This window comes from Silurus aristotelis (assembly GCF_946808225.1).
Source record: "Silurus aristotelis genome assembly, chromosome: 18".
Lineage (NCBI taxonomy): Eukaryota > Metazoa > Chordata > Actinopteri > Siluriformes > Siluridae > Silurus > Silurus aristotelis.
The window spans coordinates 19,256,708-19,273,841 of record NC_139591.1 but is presented as its reverse complement, the minus strand read 5'-3'; the positions used below and the strand labels follow the sequence as shown (position 1 = coordinate 19,273,841).

At 37.5% G+C, this 17,134-nt stretch overlaps 1 protein-coding gene across 1 annotated transcript; it reads left to right on the top strand.

Annotated features, from left to right (window-relative positions):
• Positions 1-1,004: 1,004 nt before the first annotated feature.
• On the top strand, positions 1,005-16,532 carry anxa4 (annexin A4). Its single transcript, XM_083568648.1, has 13 exons — positions 1,005-1,182; positions 5,283-5,331; positions 6,886-6,973; positions 7,943-8,037; positions 11,652-11,765; positions 12,570-12,660; positions 13,086-13,165; positions 14,157-14,213; positions 14,308-14,401; positions 14,806-14,901; positions 15,271-15,329; positions 15,453-15,575; positions 16,269-16,532. The coding sequence occupies exons 2-13, from the start codon at positions 5,323-5,325 to the stop codon at positions 16,326-16,328; spliced, it is 966 nt and encodes a 321-aa protein (XP_083424774.1). The 5' UTR covers positions 1,005-1,182; positions 5,283-5,322; the 3' UTR covers positions 16,329-16,532.
• The last annotated feature ends 602 nt before the right edge of the window (positions 16,533-17,134 follow it).

The window sequence follows — 17,134 nt, the reverse complement described above, 5'->3', positions numbered from 1 at the left end:
CAAACTCTGAGTTCTTACAGTTCGACAATCAATTCAAACCCATGCTGTTATCAGGTGTGATTTATTCCCAGACACAAGTCTCTCAGGACACAGAAGGTTTAAGAGCACAGCTTGCACAAATGATTGTCCACACCACATGTGTATTTAGACTATTTTTATGTTAGAGGTATAGAATCAAAACTTTATTAAATTTAGCCTGCGTTTTAAGGCAGGTTATAACACAGATACCATTCACTGAAGCTTGGCCGGAAGTAATAATAATGTTAGCAAAACAAAATAATAAGCAAACACAATAATAATGTGAACCTTTAAACCATTAACCCTTTAATAACAAGAAACACAATCTAAAAAAAAAGATGTTTATTACTAACAAAAAAGGAAGCCATAGAAATCCAGTGGCCACAACTTTATAGCTATTGATAGCTCTTATTATGCATCATTCACAGAGGCCTGTATGGCTGGTAAGTGGAAATATTTTCGCAAAAGAAAACATTCAATTATCAATGTTTTTTGTCTGTCAGGAAACATGTTCATAACATTGGTCTTAAGGACACCGCTCTTTGTAGGTTTCTGTTTTCTCACTAATATGATAAGCTTTTTTTGTCTTGTGACAAAGCCGAGTGAGGTAAGGGCTGTTTGTCGCTCTAGTAAGGTGATTGAGTGGAGTGAAAGTTAGTACAACAGCAATGAGAAACTGACTACTGAAATGAGTGTCACAGGTGTCCACATACTTTTGACCAAATAAATGTTGAACTTACAGAGTGAAAGGGACATGCTAAAGGGGTATACCCATGACGGGGGGGGCTGTCACTCCATATATAGAAAACTTATAGCCACTCATTAACAGCCAGACTTTATCTATACCTGTCTCTTATCCATTAACTCATCTTGAAGCCAAAATAAACACATCATGTGAAAAAAAACTACAGCCAATGATATTACAACACGGAAATGAAATTCGACCTCGCACACCACACCACACCCCAAACTCATTTACTTACACACACACACACACACACACACACACGTATATAAAAACCGAGTCAACTCCCATTTCCACATCACACACACACACACACACACACACACACACACACACACTACATCCAGCCGTTCAGACAAAAGAATCAGCACTGCTTCTCTGTCTTCTCCCTGAAGTTCTGAGGAGCACAGTTTCTGCAGGTAGGACGCTCCTGAGCTCTTTTGTTTGCAAACACTATGCACACTTGTAACACACTGTTTCAGAAACTGTAACACTGCTAAATATAATCATATCATGTAACATTATGAACTCGAATGGGTCAATGACCTGTAAAGGACATCACGGGGTTTAGTCTAAATCTAAACTATATTACTCTGTATACATGTGCATGTGTGTGTATATGTGAAGTGTATGCAAGTTTATGTGTGTGTGTATGTAATCTGTATGCATGTTCATGTGTGTGTTAAATCGTTTGGAAGCGAAACAGGAAGTTTCTGTAAATTTGCAAAACTCTTCAAGTGTCTTGTGATCCGCTTTTTCCATTTTCCGTGTATATTTTCCACCTGTAGGCGGCGTAACTGATGAAATGCCGGTTTTGTCTTTTGAAACTAATCTAGGACACAATAAATGAACTGACTGAGAGACTAGAGAGAGAGAGAGAGAGAGAGAGAGAGAGAGAGAGAGGTAAACAAAGAGAGATAGAGAGACAGACAGAGAGGGGGAGAGAGAGTGTATAGGGGTCATGTTAAAACAAATGCAAAGACACTGACGGGGTGGGTCACGTGACACTCGGCCGCTCGTTGCATTTCGTTGCATTCGCGCTCGTGCGTTCCGGTTCGGCGCGTGACTGATAATGAAATCATAAATGATAATAGAGACCAGACCGAGCACATTTGCAAACCTCAACCATCATGAGGAAGAGACATATATAGTGCACAACACAGTGTATCATGCGACTGTATTGTGCTCACACATACAATACAAACACAACACACACACACACACACACACACACACACACACACACACACACACACACACACACACACAATACTGCCTTACTCACACACACAAATCAAACACAATACCACATTACCACCTATACATTACGTACACTACTACATTGACACTTGCAGTGCTGCCCAAACCTTTTCCTATAAAGAGCCAAAATCAAACTTAACTGAAGGACTTGGGACAAAAATAATGTTGCATTACATCAATATATTATATAAAAAAAAAAATTATTGTCCCCTCATTTATAATTTCATAATTATTTAGAAATTAATAGAAACATAACTCTATAAACTGCTTAACTATTGCTGTTTTATTTCTAACAACATTTGCCAATTGTTTTATAGCCAGATGGAACTAAACATAACTCAAAACTAATAACATAAAGTGCCGTGCAACATTAGTGCAAAAAAACATTATATTCTCAACATTTAAAAAAATAAAGGTATTAAATATTATGTTAGCGATGTTCACTAATGGCTTTTTTCCTACACGAAAAAAATCACTACACGATATATATATATATATATATATATATATATATATATATATATATATATATATATATATATATATATATACTGTATATACTTATATATGCATTCTGATCAGGCAGTGTGTGTATAACATTATTATAAAATTGTAACATTATGATCGGTGAAGTGAATAACAGTAAATAAAACAAAACCCCATTAGGGCTGCTGCTATTGACTATTTTATAAATCGCATATTCTAACGTATTATTATCGATTAATTAATTAATTCAATAAGAAACTGAAAATAAAATTAACATTAACAAGTTATTAGCAAGTGAACATTAAAATTAACAAGTAATTGGTTTCTCTTTTTAGAAAAAACTTTTTTTTCTGAAATTGCATACAGGAATATCGGTCAAAACTAAACCCATTTATCAGAATCAGAATCAGAATCAGGTTTATTGGCCAAGTGTGTTGACACACACAAGGAATTTGGTTCCAGCTGTTAGTGACTTTCAAAAGTACAGACATAAATTAAACCTATACATGACAAAACAGACAAGACAAGACAAAAACAGAATATACAAGACAATACAGACAATGTGAGACAGTATAGACAGTGTGGGTATTAAATAGGGATACAGATCAGTAATGTACATAAAGTGTGAGAGTGCAGGGTAGTGCAAATGACAGTATTGTGTGTCAGGTATGATTAGAGAGTTTACTATAAAACTTTGTACAGTATATAGCAGCCATAGTGTGTGCAACATATACAGATGATGTGATGACTGACAGTTCTGTGCAGTACTTATAGATATGAGCAGGGAATATAATTATGGTCAGTTGTTAGTGAGGCTGATTGCATGGGGAAAGAAACTGTTCCTGTGTCTGGCAGTTTTGGTGAACAAAGTTCTGTAGCGCCTGCCAGAAGGGAGGAGCTGGAAGATGTTGTGACCAGGGTGTGAAGGGTCATTAATGATTTTTTCTTCCCGGTTTCTGGTTCTTGTTTGGTACAAGTCCTGGAGAGTGGGCAGAGGAACACCAATGATTTTTTCTGCTGTTTTAACAGTTTTCTGCAGTCTGTTTCTGTCCTGTTTTTTTGCTGCTCCAAACCAGATGGTGATTGATGAGCACAGGACAGATTCAATGACTGCAGTGTAGAACTGCATCAACAGCTCCTGTGGCAGACTATACTCCTTAACTGGCGTAGAAAGTACATCCTCTGCTGGGCCTTTTTCAGAATCGAGTTTATGTTGCATTCCCATTTCAGGTCTTGGGAAATGGTAGTGCCCAGAAACTTGAAGTTCTCCACAGATGACACAGGGAATTTGGATATTGTGAGGGGAAGTGGTGTTGAAGGGTGTTTCCTAAAGTCCACTATCATATCCACAGTTTTGAGTGTGTTTAGCTCAAGGTTGTTCTGACTGCACCATAACACCAACTGCTTCACCTCCTGCTCATATGCAGACTCGTCACCATCTTGGATGAGTCCGATGAGCGTGGTGTCATCTGCAAATTTCAGGAGTTTGACAGTTGGGTCACTTGATATGCAGTCATTTGTATAAAGGGAGAATAGCAGTGGGGAAGGACACATCCCTGAGGAGCACCAGTGCTGACTGTCCGAATACTAGAGGTAACATCTCCCAGTCTCACCTGTTGTTTTCTGCCTGTCAGGAAGCTGGTGATCCATTGACAGGTGGCAGGGTGTATAGTGAGGTTTAGGAGTTTGGACTGGAGAATTCCTGAAATTATTTAATTAAAAGCCGAACTAAAGTTTTCAAATGATTTTGAAAACAGTAACTGCACTGTACAGTGTTTTCCTTATGTTTTAGTTTCAAATTATCCTAAACTTTGGAAACTTTCTGCCATTTTCTTCGGCCTGAATCTTCTCCTCGCCCTCACTGTTTTCGCCCTGTTCCTCCATTTTTTCATTCTGCAGCGTCTCCTGTGTTACTGTCCAGAGCTCTCCAGAGTTTAGCAGGCGGTGCACCAGTAATAATAATCCGTGGGAAACACAGTGTTCCGTGTTTAGTTAAATAGACTAAAAGAATCATAAAGGAAAAGATGAATTTTTGTAATTGAATACTTGAGGAATTGTTACAGCCCAAACCTCCACAGTACTGAATTCATAGTTAAAGCTCTTTTTTTAACAGAAGTTCTGAAAGTAGTTTCAGCTTTAATTCTAATCAATGCTTTATTTTAATGTACTTATTCCAGCACTTTGTGTTTTCTGTCGTAGCAGTTCATTTATAGAGGTCTGTATACCCGTTACATATCACAATAGTGTGTGTGCGCATGTGTGTATTAAGGCTGCACTTTCCCAGTAACTCACACCAGTTCTCATTACCTAAACATCAGTCATTAACCCATCATTAATCTCAACAGCGAGGACGTTCCTCAGGCAGATGGTGAGCAGTATTTAGTGTAACACGCTACCTTAATGGTGCTTCCCTCCCTTTAGTCGTGTTTCTGTTTGAACCCTGTTCATATAACCCGGCTGTGATGAATGATTCACGTAGGTTAAACAGTGAGTGTATGTGTGTATGTGTGTGTGGGCACTATGACTGTGTTTAGGGAAAAGCTTTTGTTTTTGTGTGTGTGTCAGTGGAGACAGGCGGTAATTACAGGTGTGTTTGTGTGTGTCCTCCTTAATGAGAGGAAAGCCGAGCCAGCCAGGTTGATTAGTGTTATTCATTTATGTTGACATTAGAAAAATAGTGGGTGATTCCTAACATCATCACCTTTAACATATTATCGATTGGTTAGGGAAAATAGACTCAGGGTGTTAATTAGATTTTACCTTTCTTTTGCAGTTTGTGTATCCTCGTGGTTCCTGACTGAACGTGTATCACCATGGCAGCGGTAAGGTTCAGTTATTTATCTAACGTTCCAAAAATATTTTATACTTTCACTTAGCTGAACATGTGATTTAGGCATAACAGAATTAAACTGGATATTGTATTGTATTGTACAGTTTTGTGTTGTATTTATAAATGTACTTGATTCTGTTAACACACTATTCCTCACCCTGACACTTTTATCTGATGTTAAACTGACTTTCACAAATCTCTTGTTTGGATCGAATTTTCTTCTCACTTAAATTTGCCCAACTTATAAGACGTTAGAAATGTTCTAAAGTTTTGTTCACTGAAATTCGCCTTGATCTTTGCTGTGTGACAGCACACTTTGTTGGTGTGAGTTAAATCTTATCAGCCAGTCATGGATTTAATCAGATGACATCACCCAATGTTTGAAATGTAAGAAAGCTAGTTAGCTTGGTTATATGTTTAACACTAATAAAATAAGTGTGAACTGCCGAACAACCTTGCAGTACAGTGTTTAAAGAGCAGATTAGCCTAAATAATGCTGCACAACTATTACACATTTACTTTAGTCAGGTAAATAGATTATCACTGTGTCATCATCCAAATGAGTCATGCTAACTTTCGCAATCCAAATACAATGTTTGCAAACCCTAAAAATGACATACTGATTAGCTTGTTACAAGTAAGTATGTGCACATTGTCAGTACGCAATATATTTACATGCTGAACATGTGCAATTCTATATTCCTGAATGGCGTGTGTTTTGCTTTCATCCATTTATGTAGCTGTAGACAATGCCATCAGTCACTGCAATTATCTTCAGCAGCCTTTCAAATACTTCTATGGAAAACCTGTTTTTAACCTCTAAAATGTGTATTTTAGTTTCGTGTGTGTGTTTGTGTGTGTGTGTGTGAGGTAGTGTATTATGGATGAGTTATTTTGCAAAGCAAATGATTTTAATGAAACAATGATACAAAACAATGATGTATGGTTGTTGTGAATTGCTGATTTGGGATAATTGTTTAATTGTATTATATAAAATCTATGGTACTTCGTTTGCTGGAACGTAAAATAAGATTTTGTTCATTAGTCGCTAATGAAATTGTTTTTAAGACTATTAGGTAATTGATTCACCCAAGAGTCAAAACAATCGAATCATCTTGGTGAGCCAAGCCAAATGACCTGACTCTAAAAGAATCTGAATTTCCCATCCCCCGAAGTGGACAATTCTGGCTTCCATTATCTTAAATATATCCCAGCTGGAGGAAGGCTGCCTAGGCCTTTGGTAATTTTGTCAGCGAGAGATAAAGCGTGTGATGATTTGGACATGGCGTTTACACAATGAGGCCTCCATGACTACTTATTCAGCTTCAATGTAAAAAGAAAAGCAGCAAAGCTCACACACCAGCTGACTGACTACATTTAGAGTAATTGTGTGCATGTAATGTTTGTAATGCCATTTTAATGCTTCTAGATAAGGATATTCCAAAATAGAAATATTTTGTTAAAAAGACAGGCAGTTATGATGTGTAAGAATGTGATATGGACACATGGTCGAGTTGCACTAATCGGTTTTGTTTTTTTGTTTTAGATTGGAAAACGTGGCACGGTCTCACAGGCATCTGATTTCGATGCTGAAATCGACGCAGAGAAGCTGAGAGCCGCCATGAAGGGAGCAGGTGAGGAGATCGGGGATCAGTAGGGAGAACAAATAACTTCTGTTTGTACAATTCTTCAGGACATTTTTTTTTTAATATTGAAAATCTCTTTTTAAAAATGTTTTTTAAATATTTAACGCCGAACTAAATTAGACATCATAACAATCAAATACTTGCAGTGGATTGACTGTTGAATTTATAGCTTATATAACATAATTGATGGCATGATCTAACTTGTTTCAGAGACATTAAACATAAATATAAGTGAATAAAATGTATGACGTGTTCTTTGTGGCAACCTCGCAGCCAGTGATGCAACCAAGTGTATGAACTGCTGGACTTGTTTTCAGACAGACATGCGCTTTAACTTATTTATAAATAAATTGAATTCCACATATCTTTGAATTGCAAGCAATTTTTTCGTTTCTCATTTCTCTGGGGAAACAGAAAGAGAGAGGTTGTCTATGTCGCAACTCTCTGAGAAGCTCCAGGGAGAAGTGAGAAACAAAACATAGCTTGTAATGTAAATGACACGAGGAATTATACAATTGTTAAGACCCTTATTGGATTATTTGTGAAGCATGAACTCGCACAATGTGAAATGTTGTTAGCAGTTAATTGTGTTAGAGAGAGGAGCAGCATATTATTTAGACTTGTGTAAATGGCATCAGCTGAATCCATTGTGAGGTGTGTTAACAAAGCTCAACACACACAAACACACAGGAGTTACATTTGAATTTGCATCACTGCCTGTAGTGTTGTCAGAGCCACTGCTATAGAGATTTAATCAATAGCCTTTGACCATTTAGAAGACTCAGAAGGGACCTTCCTGGATCTTTGTGTGACCGTCCTGTCAGAACTTATATTAGTGTTACTGTGAACTTTGAATAATTTTTTTGAAAAACGGAATAATGAGCGAACACGTACATTTTCTATGAGTTATCAAATAATGTTTATTATTATTATACTTCTGTTGTATTCTTATTTTAGGCACTGATGAGGCAGCCATCATCTCCATTCTGGCTCATCGTACGATTGCACAGAGACAGAAGATTAAGGAGGCGTATAAGGTGTCTGTAGGAAAGGTCAGATTTTTTTTTACTTTCATTCAGTCTGTTTTTAGATGATTTTTTTCTCCTATTCTACACAGTAGAAACATAATTTGGACAAATGTACATGCTTATTGAATATCCCATTTAATGTTATAATAACTCTTCTCTTATGGGAAGATGTTCCACTACATTTTTTTGTGTGTTTTTGGAGATTTGTTCTCATTCAGTTCAGCCACTATGGTGTTAGTAAAGTCAGGGACTAATGGAGGTGAGGTGAGGAGGCCTGGGGTCTGTGTTCCAATTCATTCCAAAGGTGTTCAGGTCTGAGCTCTATAGCAGGAGATCTTCCACTCCAACCAGTAGAGCTTGCTTTGTGCACAGGAGCATTGTCATGCTGGAATGGGTTTTTGGGTCTTCTATTTCAAGGGAAGGAAAAATGTACCTCATTAAAAAACATCCTTCAGCTTTGTGGTGAAAGTTTGAGGAAGAACCACATATGGCTGGAAAAGTCAGGTGTCCCAAAACCTTTTTGGTGAATGTAAGTAAACAAATAAATGAATGGATAAATAAATGGACAGATGGAAATTCCCAACAGTGAAATTATTCATTAACCATGACTATTCAAAATCTAACACACTTTGTCAGTTTTATGATTTCGAAGATGCTCATTTATGCTCCGTTCACGAGGCAACAAGATAACAAAAGCGAGGGTGATTTCCATTTATAGTTCTGTATATGAATTAAAGCAGAAGTAAGAGCAAACCAATGGGGAGTCTTGTTGATCTCCTGGGTGATGTATCCATGATCTCGAACAGCTTAAACAGTAAATCATATGATGGAGAAAGAGTGTTGGGAGGGTCATGCAGTTTGTAGAAGCATCTGGAAAGAACAGATTTCCCTGATGGTGTGTGGAGAGAAAGTGTGAGTCACTCGGGTGGAAATGTCCAATGACCCGTCTCTCAGAAACACACACACATGCAAACGCCCACAGGCACGTTCTTTCCCTCCGCTTCACTCTTTCTTTTAGCTGTATTTGCATTTTCTTGCTGGTGAAGCTAATCTTTTTTTGCATTTTTCCCTCTTTGACTTTGTCTCTTTCTTTCCTTGTTTGTCTTTGTGTCTCTCACTAGATATTTTTTTTTACAATAGTGCAAACATAAAACACAGTCAACAGTACACCACTGTGTGTTGCATAATGATTAACTCATAGTAAATGTTTCTTCTGATTAGCTAGGTTGCTATTAAGTGAAGATGATGAGCACTGACCTGAATTACCTTCTTTCCTGTTTTAAAGCAAATAACTTCTCAATGTCGTGTAGAAACATAAAGAGATTAACTGTAGAATGAGTGTGTGTGTTAGGTACACAGCTAGCTACCTAACTGTCGGCCATGAACAGTGCTATTCATTACTTCAGGATGTTTGGATTTGGCGGTGTAAAGAGACTAAGAGCCCATTGTCTTCATGTGACTAATAGTGTCTCTCTTTTAGTGTCTCTCTTTAGTGTGCTCGCGTTTGATTAAGTTTCAGCAAACACCTGAATACTCTGTCTCTCTCTCAGTCTCTTTTTCTGTCTTTCTTTTTCTTTTATTACTATCTCTATATTTCTGTCTTTTTCTTTCTTATCACTCTCTTTCTGTCTCTCTGTCACCCATTTTTCTTTTTGCACTTTCTCACTCTCCCTATCACTCTCTCTTTCAGTCTTTCACTGTCTCACTCTCTTTTCTGTCACTCTCTTTTTACATTTTATTTTACTTTTTACATTAATCTTTTCTTCCCTATCTCTCTCTCTCTCTCTCTCTCTCTCTCTCTCTCTCTCTCTCTCTCTCTCTCTCTCTCTCTCTCTCCTATCACTCTCTTTCTGTCTGTCTCTCGCTCTGCCTATCACTCTCTCTTTCTCTCCCCCATCTTTTTCTGTCTATGTCTCTCTCTTCCTATCACTCTTTCTTTCTATGTCTCTTTCTGTCTTTCTTTGTCACTCTTTTTTTTTTGTCTTTGTCTCTCTCAGTCACTTACTTTGTCTATCTCTGTCTCTCACTCTCCCATTCACTCTCACTTTCTATCTTTCTCTGTCACTAACTCTTTCTGTCTAAGTCTCTCTCTTCCTAACACTCTCTTTCTTTCTCTGTCACTTTCTCTCTCTCCCCACATCTTCCTCTCTCTGTCATTCTCTCTCTTTTTCTGCACTACTTTCTCTTTCTGTCTATCGTCTCAATTTCTCTTCTTGACATTTCGATACAAAGCAGCTGTATTATAACAGCTGTATTCAGTTACAGTGTTGCTAAAACATTTAAATCCATCTGTATCGTATATCAGGGTATCAGTGCATGTGTGTGTCTCTGTGTGTGTCTGTGTGTTTATTCATTTCTGTGTTTTGTATATATTGAATACATTTGCATCTTTCTTGCCTATGAATATAAATTCCACCACACATATCCAAATGAATGCATAAAGATTAGGCCTGTAAGCAGTGTGACGATGTGTATCTGTTGTTTTCTGATTTTGTCCCCCAAATATTTATATCTAAGTGGGTGTGGTCTAGCCCAGAACAAATAACAACAAAAGTTTTAGAATGAGAGACATTTTCTGCAATTTTCAGAATGTACATTTATTCCCCTGAACTAGTTTATTATGGGAAGTTTCCGGCATTAGCTTTTTTCTTTTTTTTTAATTCCAATTCAGAAAACACTTGTTTGTAACAGTCTGGGCCAGTAATATTCTTTAAAATCTCTATTTCTAGAAAACATTCACATATTTCACCAAATGTTTTTACTGAATTCAGTGTGAAATCAGGTACCTGGTGAATATAAAATGACCATGATTCACCTGCTAGATCACACAATCAGCAAATCAGAGAAGAGCAGAAGTTAAAAAGGTGGTAGCTTAGTGGTAAAGGCATTGAATTTTGGATTTGAAAATTGTGAGTTCAAATCCCAGCCACACCAAGCTGACACTTCTGGGGCCCCTAAGCAAGGCCCCTTAACCCCATAGCTGCTTAGTAGTATGAACAGCTGGATAAGAGCGCCTGATAAATGCCATAAATGTAAAGCACTTACTCACAATAACAAGATTCTACAATCACAATAATATTTAGATCAGATAAATAAATCAGATTTACTTGCTACTACTGGCTACATTCCAGAAAGATCTGCAAGCCATGAGACTGGTCTTTTCAATATAACACCTGTATAAATACTGTATTCCCTTTAAAAAAAAATTCAAAGTGAATTAAAATATGAGTTTTTCGATTGGAAACCCCAAAGCAGAGCTGTACCTTTCTGCACCACTTGTTTCCCTTGCAAACACTGAGGAAAGAAAGGGGGGTGGAAATATCTCCTTTGGACTACAGCCAGACTTTTTGCCCTCGCTTCAGGTTATTTGTGTCTTTTGATATGCAGATCGAATGGGAATATTGCTGATATGCAGATATGCCTGTTGTTACACCCGTTGTAATTGTGACAGATGCACAGCTCTATTTTCTATGTGAAACTTTCTGGTTTCTAAAAAAATACAGCTGCATCTTTGTATTTGTATTCATTTAAAGCATATTTTCTGTGAAATCCAATTAAAAAAACAAAAGAAATGTACATACACAAGTATGCAGACACACTTATTGTTAAAATCTACTTTCTGGTTTGATGCGTCTTAGAATTTGGAGGATGACATCAAATCTGAGCTGACCGGTAATTTCGAGAAGGTCGTGTGTGGGTTGCTGATGACGGCCCCTGTTTACGATGCCTACGAGCTGAGAAACGCCATCAAGGTGAGCGACTCCTTTTTAACATCATCATGTAGTTTTTTTAGTGTGACTTTATAATGGTGCTTAAAAGTTTGTGAGCCCTTTAGAATTTACTGTATAGATGTTTAAATGTAATCAAAAACATCTTTCACACAAATAGACAAGAAGAACCAAATTAAATGAGGGTGACAAAAATATTTACTCTGTCCTGTAGTTCTTGAGGAAAACACCCCAATTTCTGAGTGCTAAAAATATGTAAACATTTGCTATCAGTGTCTACTGTGACCGTCTTGTGTATCAATTACTGGAACATATAAATAAAAAAATTCCTTAATAAACGAATTACTAATGTAGTACTTTCATGTTTGTTTTATTGGGTTCTTGTTGTCTACTTTAGGGACATTATGTCAAAATCTGAAGACATTTCAGCTCATATTTATGGAGGCAATTCTGTTGGGTTCACAAGGGAACCATTGCACAAAGCATTGCTCGATCAGATGATCAGAACTTGAACATGGTAGAACAAACCATCACTCTGCACAGAATTATTATTACTGATAGGTTCATACTTTATATGTGTTTTTTCATTTGTGGTTTACCTTTCGTTACACATAAATATATGTTAACGAGCCAAAATTCATTACAAAGGCTTTTCATAAACACTAGCTATGTTTAATAGCTGATAAACATAAGCTGGGGGAAAATAAGTAAGAACAACCAATAAAAAATAAAAGAAGAAATGGCATGAGGTAAAAGTTATCCCAAAGGATGCAGCCAAGACAGTTGTGTTTAAATTATAATGCTAGTGTGTGGCTGTGTTTATTTCAGGGCGCTGGAACTGATGAAGCATGCCTGATTGAGATCCTGGCTTCAAGGAACAACTCTGAAATTAAGGCTCTTGCTGCCACCTACAAGAAAGGTAGGCATCCTTCATATACACATCCAACATGTTCCAGCTATTTTGAAGGATTTTTGAATTAGACAAATAGTCCAATAGAGGTGTCCCTGAGGTTCTTGATTTATGGTATGGCAGGCCAAGATTTGGTGCATTACGAAACGTTATACTTTACTTTACATGATGAAATGCTTTAACACAGATTCATTGTGTAAGAAGTTCATATTTAACTTCAATACACTTCACCGCAATTCTTTTTTTGGACTGACACTCCCAGAGTCCACGTCTCCTTCGGTAAAACTTAGACACCTGCCCTGAGGAAAAATGGTGTGTTGGCTTGACACTGTTCCTATAACATGTGTTTATTGCGAATGCTTTTTGCATGAAGATATGCATTTTGATATGCAAATGACCGCATTGTGTTCTTGCCTGATCTGTGACGACGACAGAACACGGCCGCGATCTGGAGGATGATATCACCGGAGACACGTCTGGCATGTTTAAGAGAGTCCTGGTGTCCCTGGCCACGGTAATGCACCATGCAGCAGACACACAAACACACACACCCTGCCGGTGTGTTTTGCCTTGCAGATGCAGAGTTGAGGCCACAGTGCACCTGTACAGGTGTGTTCAGTCCTCCTGAACGAATGAGTGCAAATGTGCATACATTTACATGGAAATGCAGTGTTGTGCAACGCACTTTTAAGCTTTAGGGCTCTTCAAGGAGGAATACTGCTATCACTGCCTCAACTACTACTACTACTACTACTACTACTCCTGCTTTACCTACAACTCTTCCTCCCAATCCGCTCTGATTACGTGTACTACTTTTACTACTACTACTACTACTACCTCTTCCTCCTCCTCCTTCTCCTTTCCTACTACTTGTATTAACATGACTTTAAGTCAAGTCAAGACAAGTAGGCTTTACTGTCATTTTGACCATATACCGTGCAGCACACATTGAAACGAAACGTTTTCCCAGGACCAAGGTGCTACATCAAACAACATAAATTAACAAAAGAAATATAGAACTACACAGAACTCAAAACCCAAAGTGCACACGACATAGTGCCGTTACTACCATTCTTCTTACCACTCTACCAACTATTCATCCTCCTCCTCCTCCTCTCCTACTACTATTACCATGACTACAACTGCCATTACTACCATTCATCCTCCTCCTTCTGCTCTTCTACTACTGATACTATTACTACTACCACTACTATTCCATTTCTAACTCCTTGTACTACTTTTCATACTTCTACTACTACTACTACTACTACTACTACTACTACAGAGAGTCCAAAGTGACTGTAAACATGCCCTACATATTTACCCAACATACATTTTCTTAGCCACTGTATCATCTTTTTGCAGATGTAGTGTTCCTACTACTACTGTAAACTAATTTGAAACTGTGGTGAAATGTGGTTCTGTTATTTAGGGATCTAAACCCACGGGAAAGTTATTTAAAATCAATTACAGTGTGAACTTTTCTCTCTTTTTAAAAAAACCAGGCTGGGAGAGATGAGGGCACTACCATGGATGAGGCACTCGCTAAACAGGATGCCAAGGTGACCATGGAGAATCAATCATGCCAAAAGGTGCATTATTAAACACAGTGTTTTGTCCGTATGTAACACACTGTCGGTGTGTGTTGTTCTGTAGGATATCTTCGAGGCTGGTGAGGCACGCTGGGGAACAGACGAGGTCAAGTTTCTCACCATCTTGTGTGTGAGGAACAGGAACCACCTACTTAGAAGTACGTTCAACCCGGCCAGGTTTATCAGCGTTATCTACTGACCTTTTTTCAGCTCTATAAATTATGATCACTTGGAGCTATCTTCAGATTTTCTTATTCATATTTGCTAAGGGTAAAAGCTGTAACGACCAGTTGATCTGAATTCATCAAATGTGGCTAATATGTGAATAGCTGTTTTATAATTATTTTGGGGATTTACACTTTAAGATTATCGATATAATGCCACGCCCTGTGTAGTGCTCTATTCCAGGAAGTACAATACCAAAGGGGTTTCAAACTAATAGACTCGACACTGACACCTTGTGGTAGAAAGTTGCACGTGTTTTTGCCTTTTTTTAAATTTATTTATTTTATTACAGATTACTGTACATTTATATGTATTTTATCCCTTTTTCCTGACACAGTGTTCCAGGAGTACCATCAGATTTCGGGCCGGGACATCGAGGAGAGCATTAAGAGGGAAATGTCGGGCTGTCTGGAGGATGTTTTTCTCGCCATAGGTCCGGGCTTTTATGTCTTTTGTTATTCACCAGTCATTCTCCTTAGAAGTTCTTGAATCCTTATTACTTATTAGTATTCCAGCGGAAAACTATAATTCACTTTGTATTTATCACATCATCACAAATCTATGACATTTTTATATTCATTGTTTGTTTTTACCTCCATCAACAAGAACAAATAAATCAACGCCAAATACAAATCAGATCTCGGCCTTCTAAAAAAATGTTGTCGCAACGCCAAGATATGATGTCAGGAGACAGGATTTTGGCTCGATTGCCTTTTTAGCACTAGATCCATACTGTAGCTGTGTGAGAAATCTTTTATTTAGACCGTATAATGAGTGTGTGTTGTGTCTCTTTGTTCTGCAGTGAAATGCATCAGGTGCAAGCCGGCTTACTTCGCCGAGAGGCTCTACAAATCTATGAAGGTAAAATAATCGGAGCAAAATTAATAGGATTTTTGCTAAACAGGCTGTTATAAAAAGATATGTTTAAAAAGAGGAACATATTGAAATGTGTGTGTGTCTGTGTGTGTCTGTGTGTGTGTATAGGGTTTAGGCACCACTGACAGCATCCTCATCAGAGTGATGGTTTCTCGGGCTGAGATTGACATGATAGACATCAAAGCTGAGTTCTTGAAGATGTATGGAAAGACTCTGAACTCCTTCATCAAGGTAGTGTAACACAGACACACATATACATGCACACACTGTTTTTCCATTATATACAGTTTGCAAATTGTAGTAATTTGTAATTTGTGCAGTAAGGTGTGTCCTGCTTGACTGAGAGCCTCTGATGTTCTGATTGGCCGAGAGTAGTGTACAGACAGTTGTATGGATGCTGGTGATACTTATTATAGAGTAAATCTAAATGCTTTATTTTGATTCCCAGTGTAGCACTTAAATAATATCAGATGTTTTCATAATTCACGTAAACTGCACTAGTTTTGCACTACTTAATGCACTTTCTACTTAGGGAAGGTAAAAATGTGAAATTTCGCCCTTTATAGAGGATTTACATTTGGAATAGAGACTTCTGAAAACGTATGAAAAACCTAAAGGTTTGTGTTTTCTTATGGAAAATACCCTAATTTGTCAGTCAAACAGATGGAAGAAGTATAAACAGCAAGTGATGGACCAGGAAAAGCACAGAACATGTTTCAAACTAAAAAAAAAATGTTTACTCATGTTTCCTGAGTAAATAAAATACACAGCATTAACAACAGAAGAAACAAACAGAAGTTTTAAACACATTTTAGATCTCAGGATTCCTCCTGTGACAAGAAGGACTGATAAAAATTCCCAAAATCCTGCAGAAGTTCCTGTTGTTAAATGCACTTTTTTCTTTTTTGTGCGTTTTTTCTGCAGGGGGACACATCAGGGGATTACCGAAAGATCCTTTTGGAGCTTTGTGGAGCAGAAATCTAAGGCACAAGTCCACTCCGATTGCTATAATATGACATTAGGATGGAGTGTGTGATGTGTTTACTTAGTTAACGGAATCTTGATCAATAACATGTAGCTAACGTGTGTTCGTGTGTTTTTGGTCCAAACATTTAGCAAAATGATGTCCAATATTTCAAACTGTGTAATGCCAAATAAACTGGGAGGTGCTTTAATTTCCAAATTATATTTGTATCTACTCATGGTCTCTTTTTTCCAAACCAAGCGGAGAGGCAAAAGTTTGCTGTTTCTTGTTTTAGCTACAGCATTTGAAAATTGCAAATTCACTTTCACGGTTGACGGTTTTCGATATTAGGGGGGAGTTCAGCAGTGTAATGTGATGGAAAACAAACAAGATGTTCTTAATTTTTCTGAGAATATCAGTAACTGCACAAAGAAGAAAATCATAGTAGTGTTGCAGTACAGAAAGCTTTTGCTGTAGAGCCAGACACACACAGGTCTACAAAGACCATTAAGTGAGTGTGTAGCAAACAGCATATAAACAGATTTGCAAATTATTGCTGGCCATGATTGAGGTGTTCCAGTGGTTCTGCTTGTGCAATTCCACTTGCAAATTACATATACCTTAAGCTAAGAAATACCATTAGGGCCCAGTACTATGTATATGTCTACATACATACATACATTTCTATGTGCAGTTACACTCATACATATTCAGTAGTTCTTGCAAATAGGAAATACTTTTTTTTTTTTTATATTCATAATTTTATATAACTTGCACTGTAGGAATATTTTGGTCCTGAGTTAACTTGGAGCTTGTGGATCTGGCT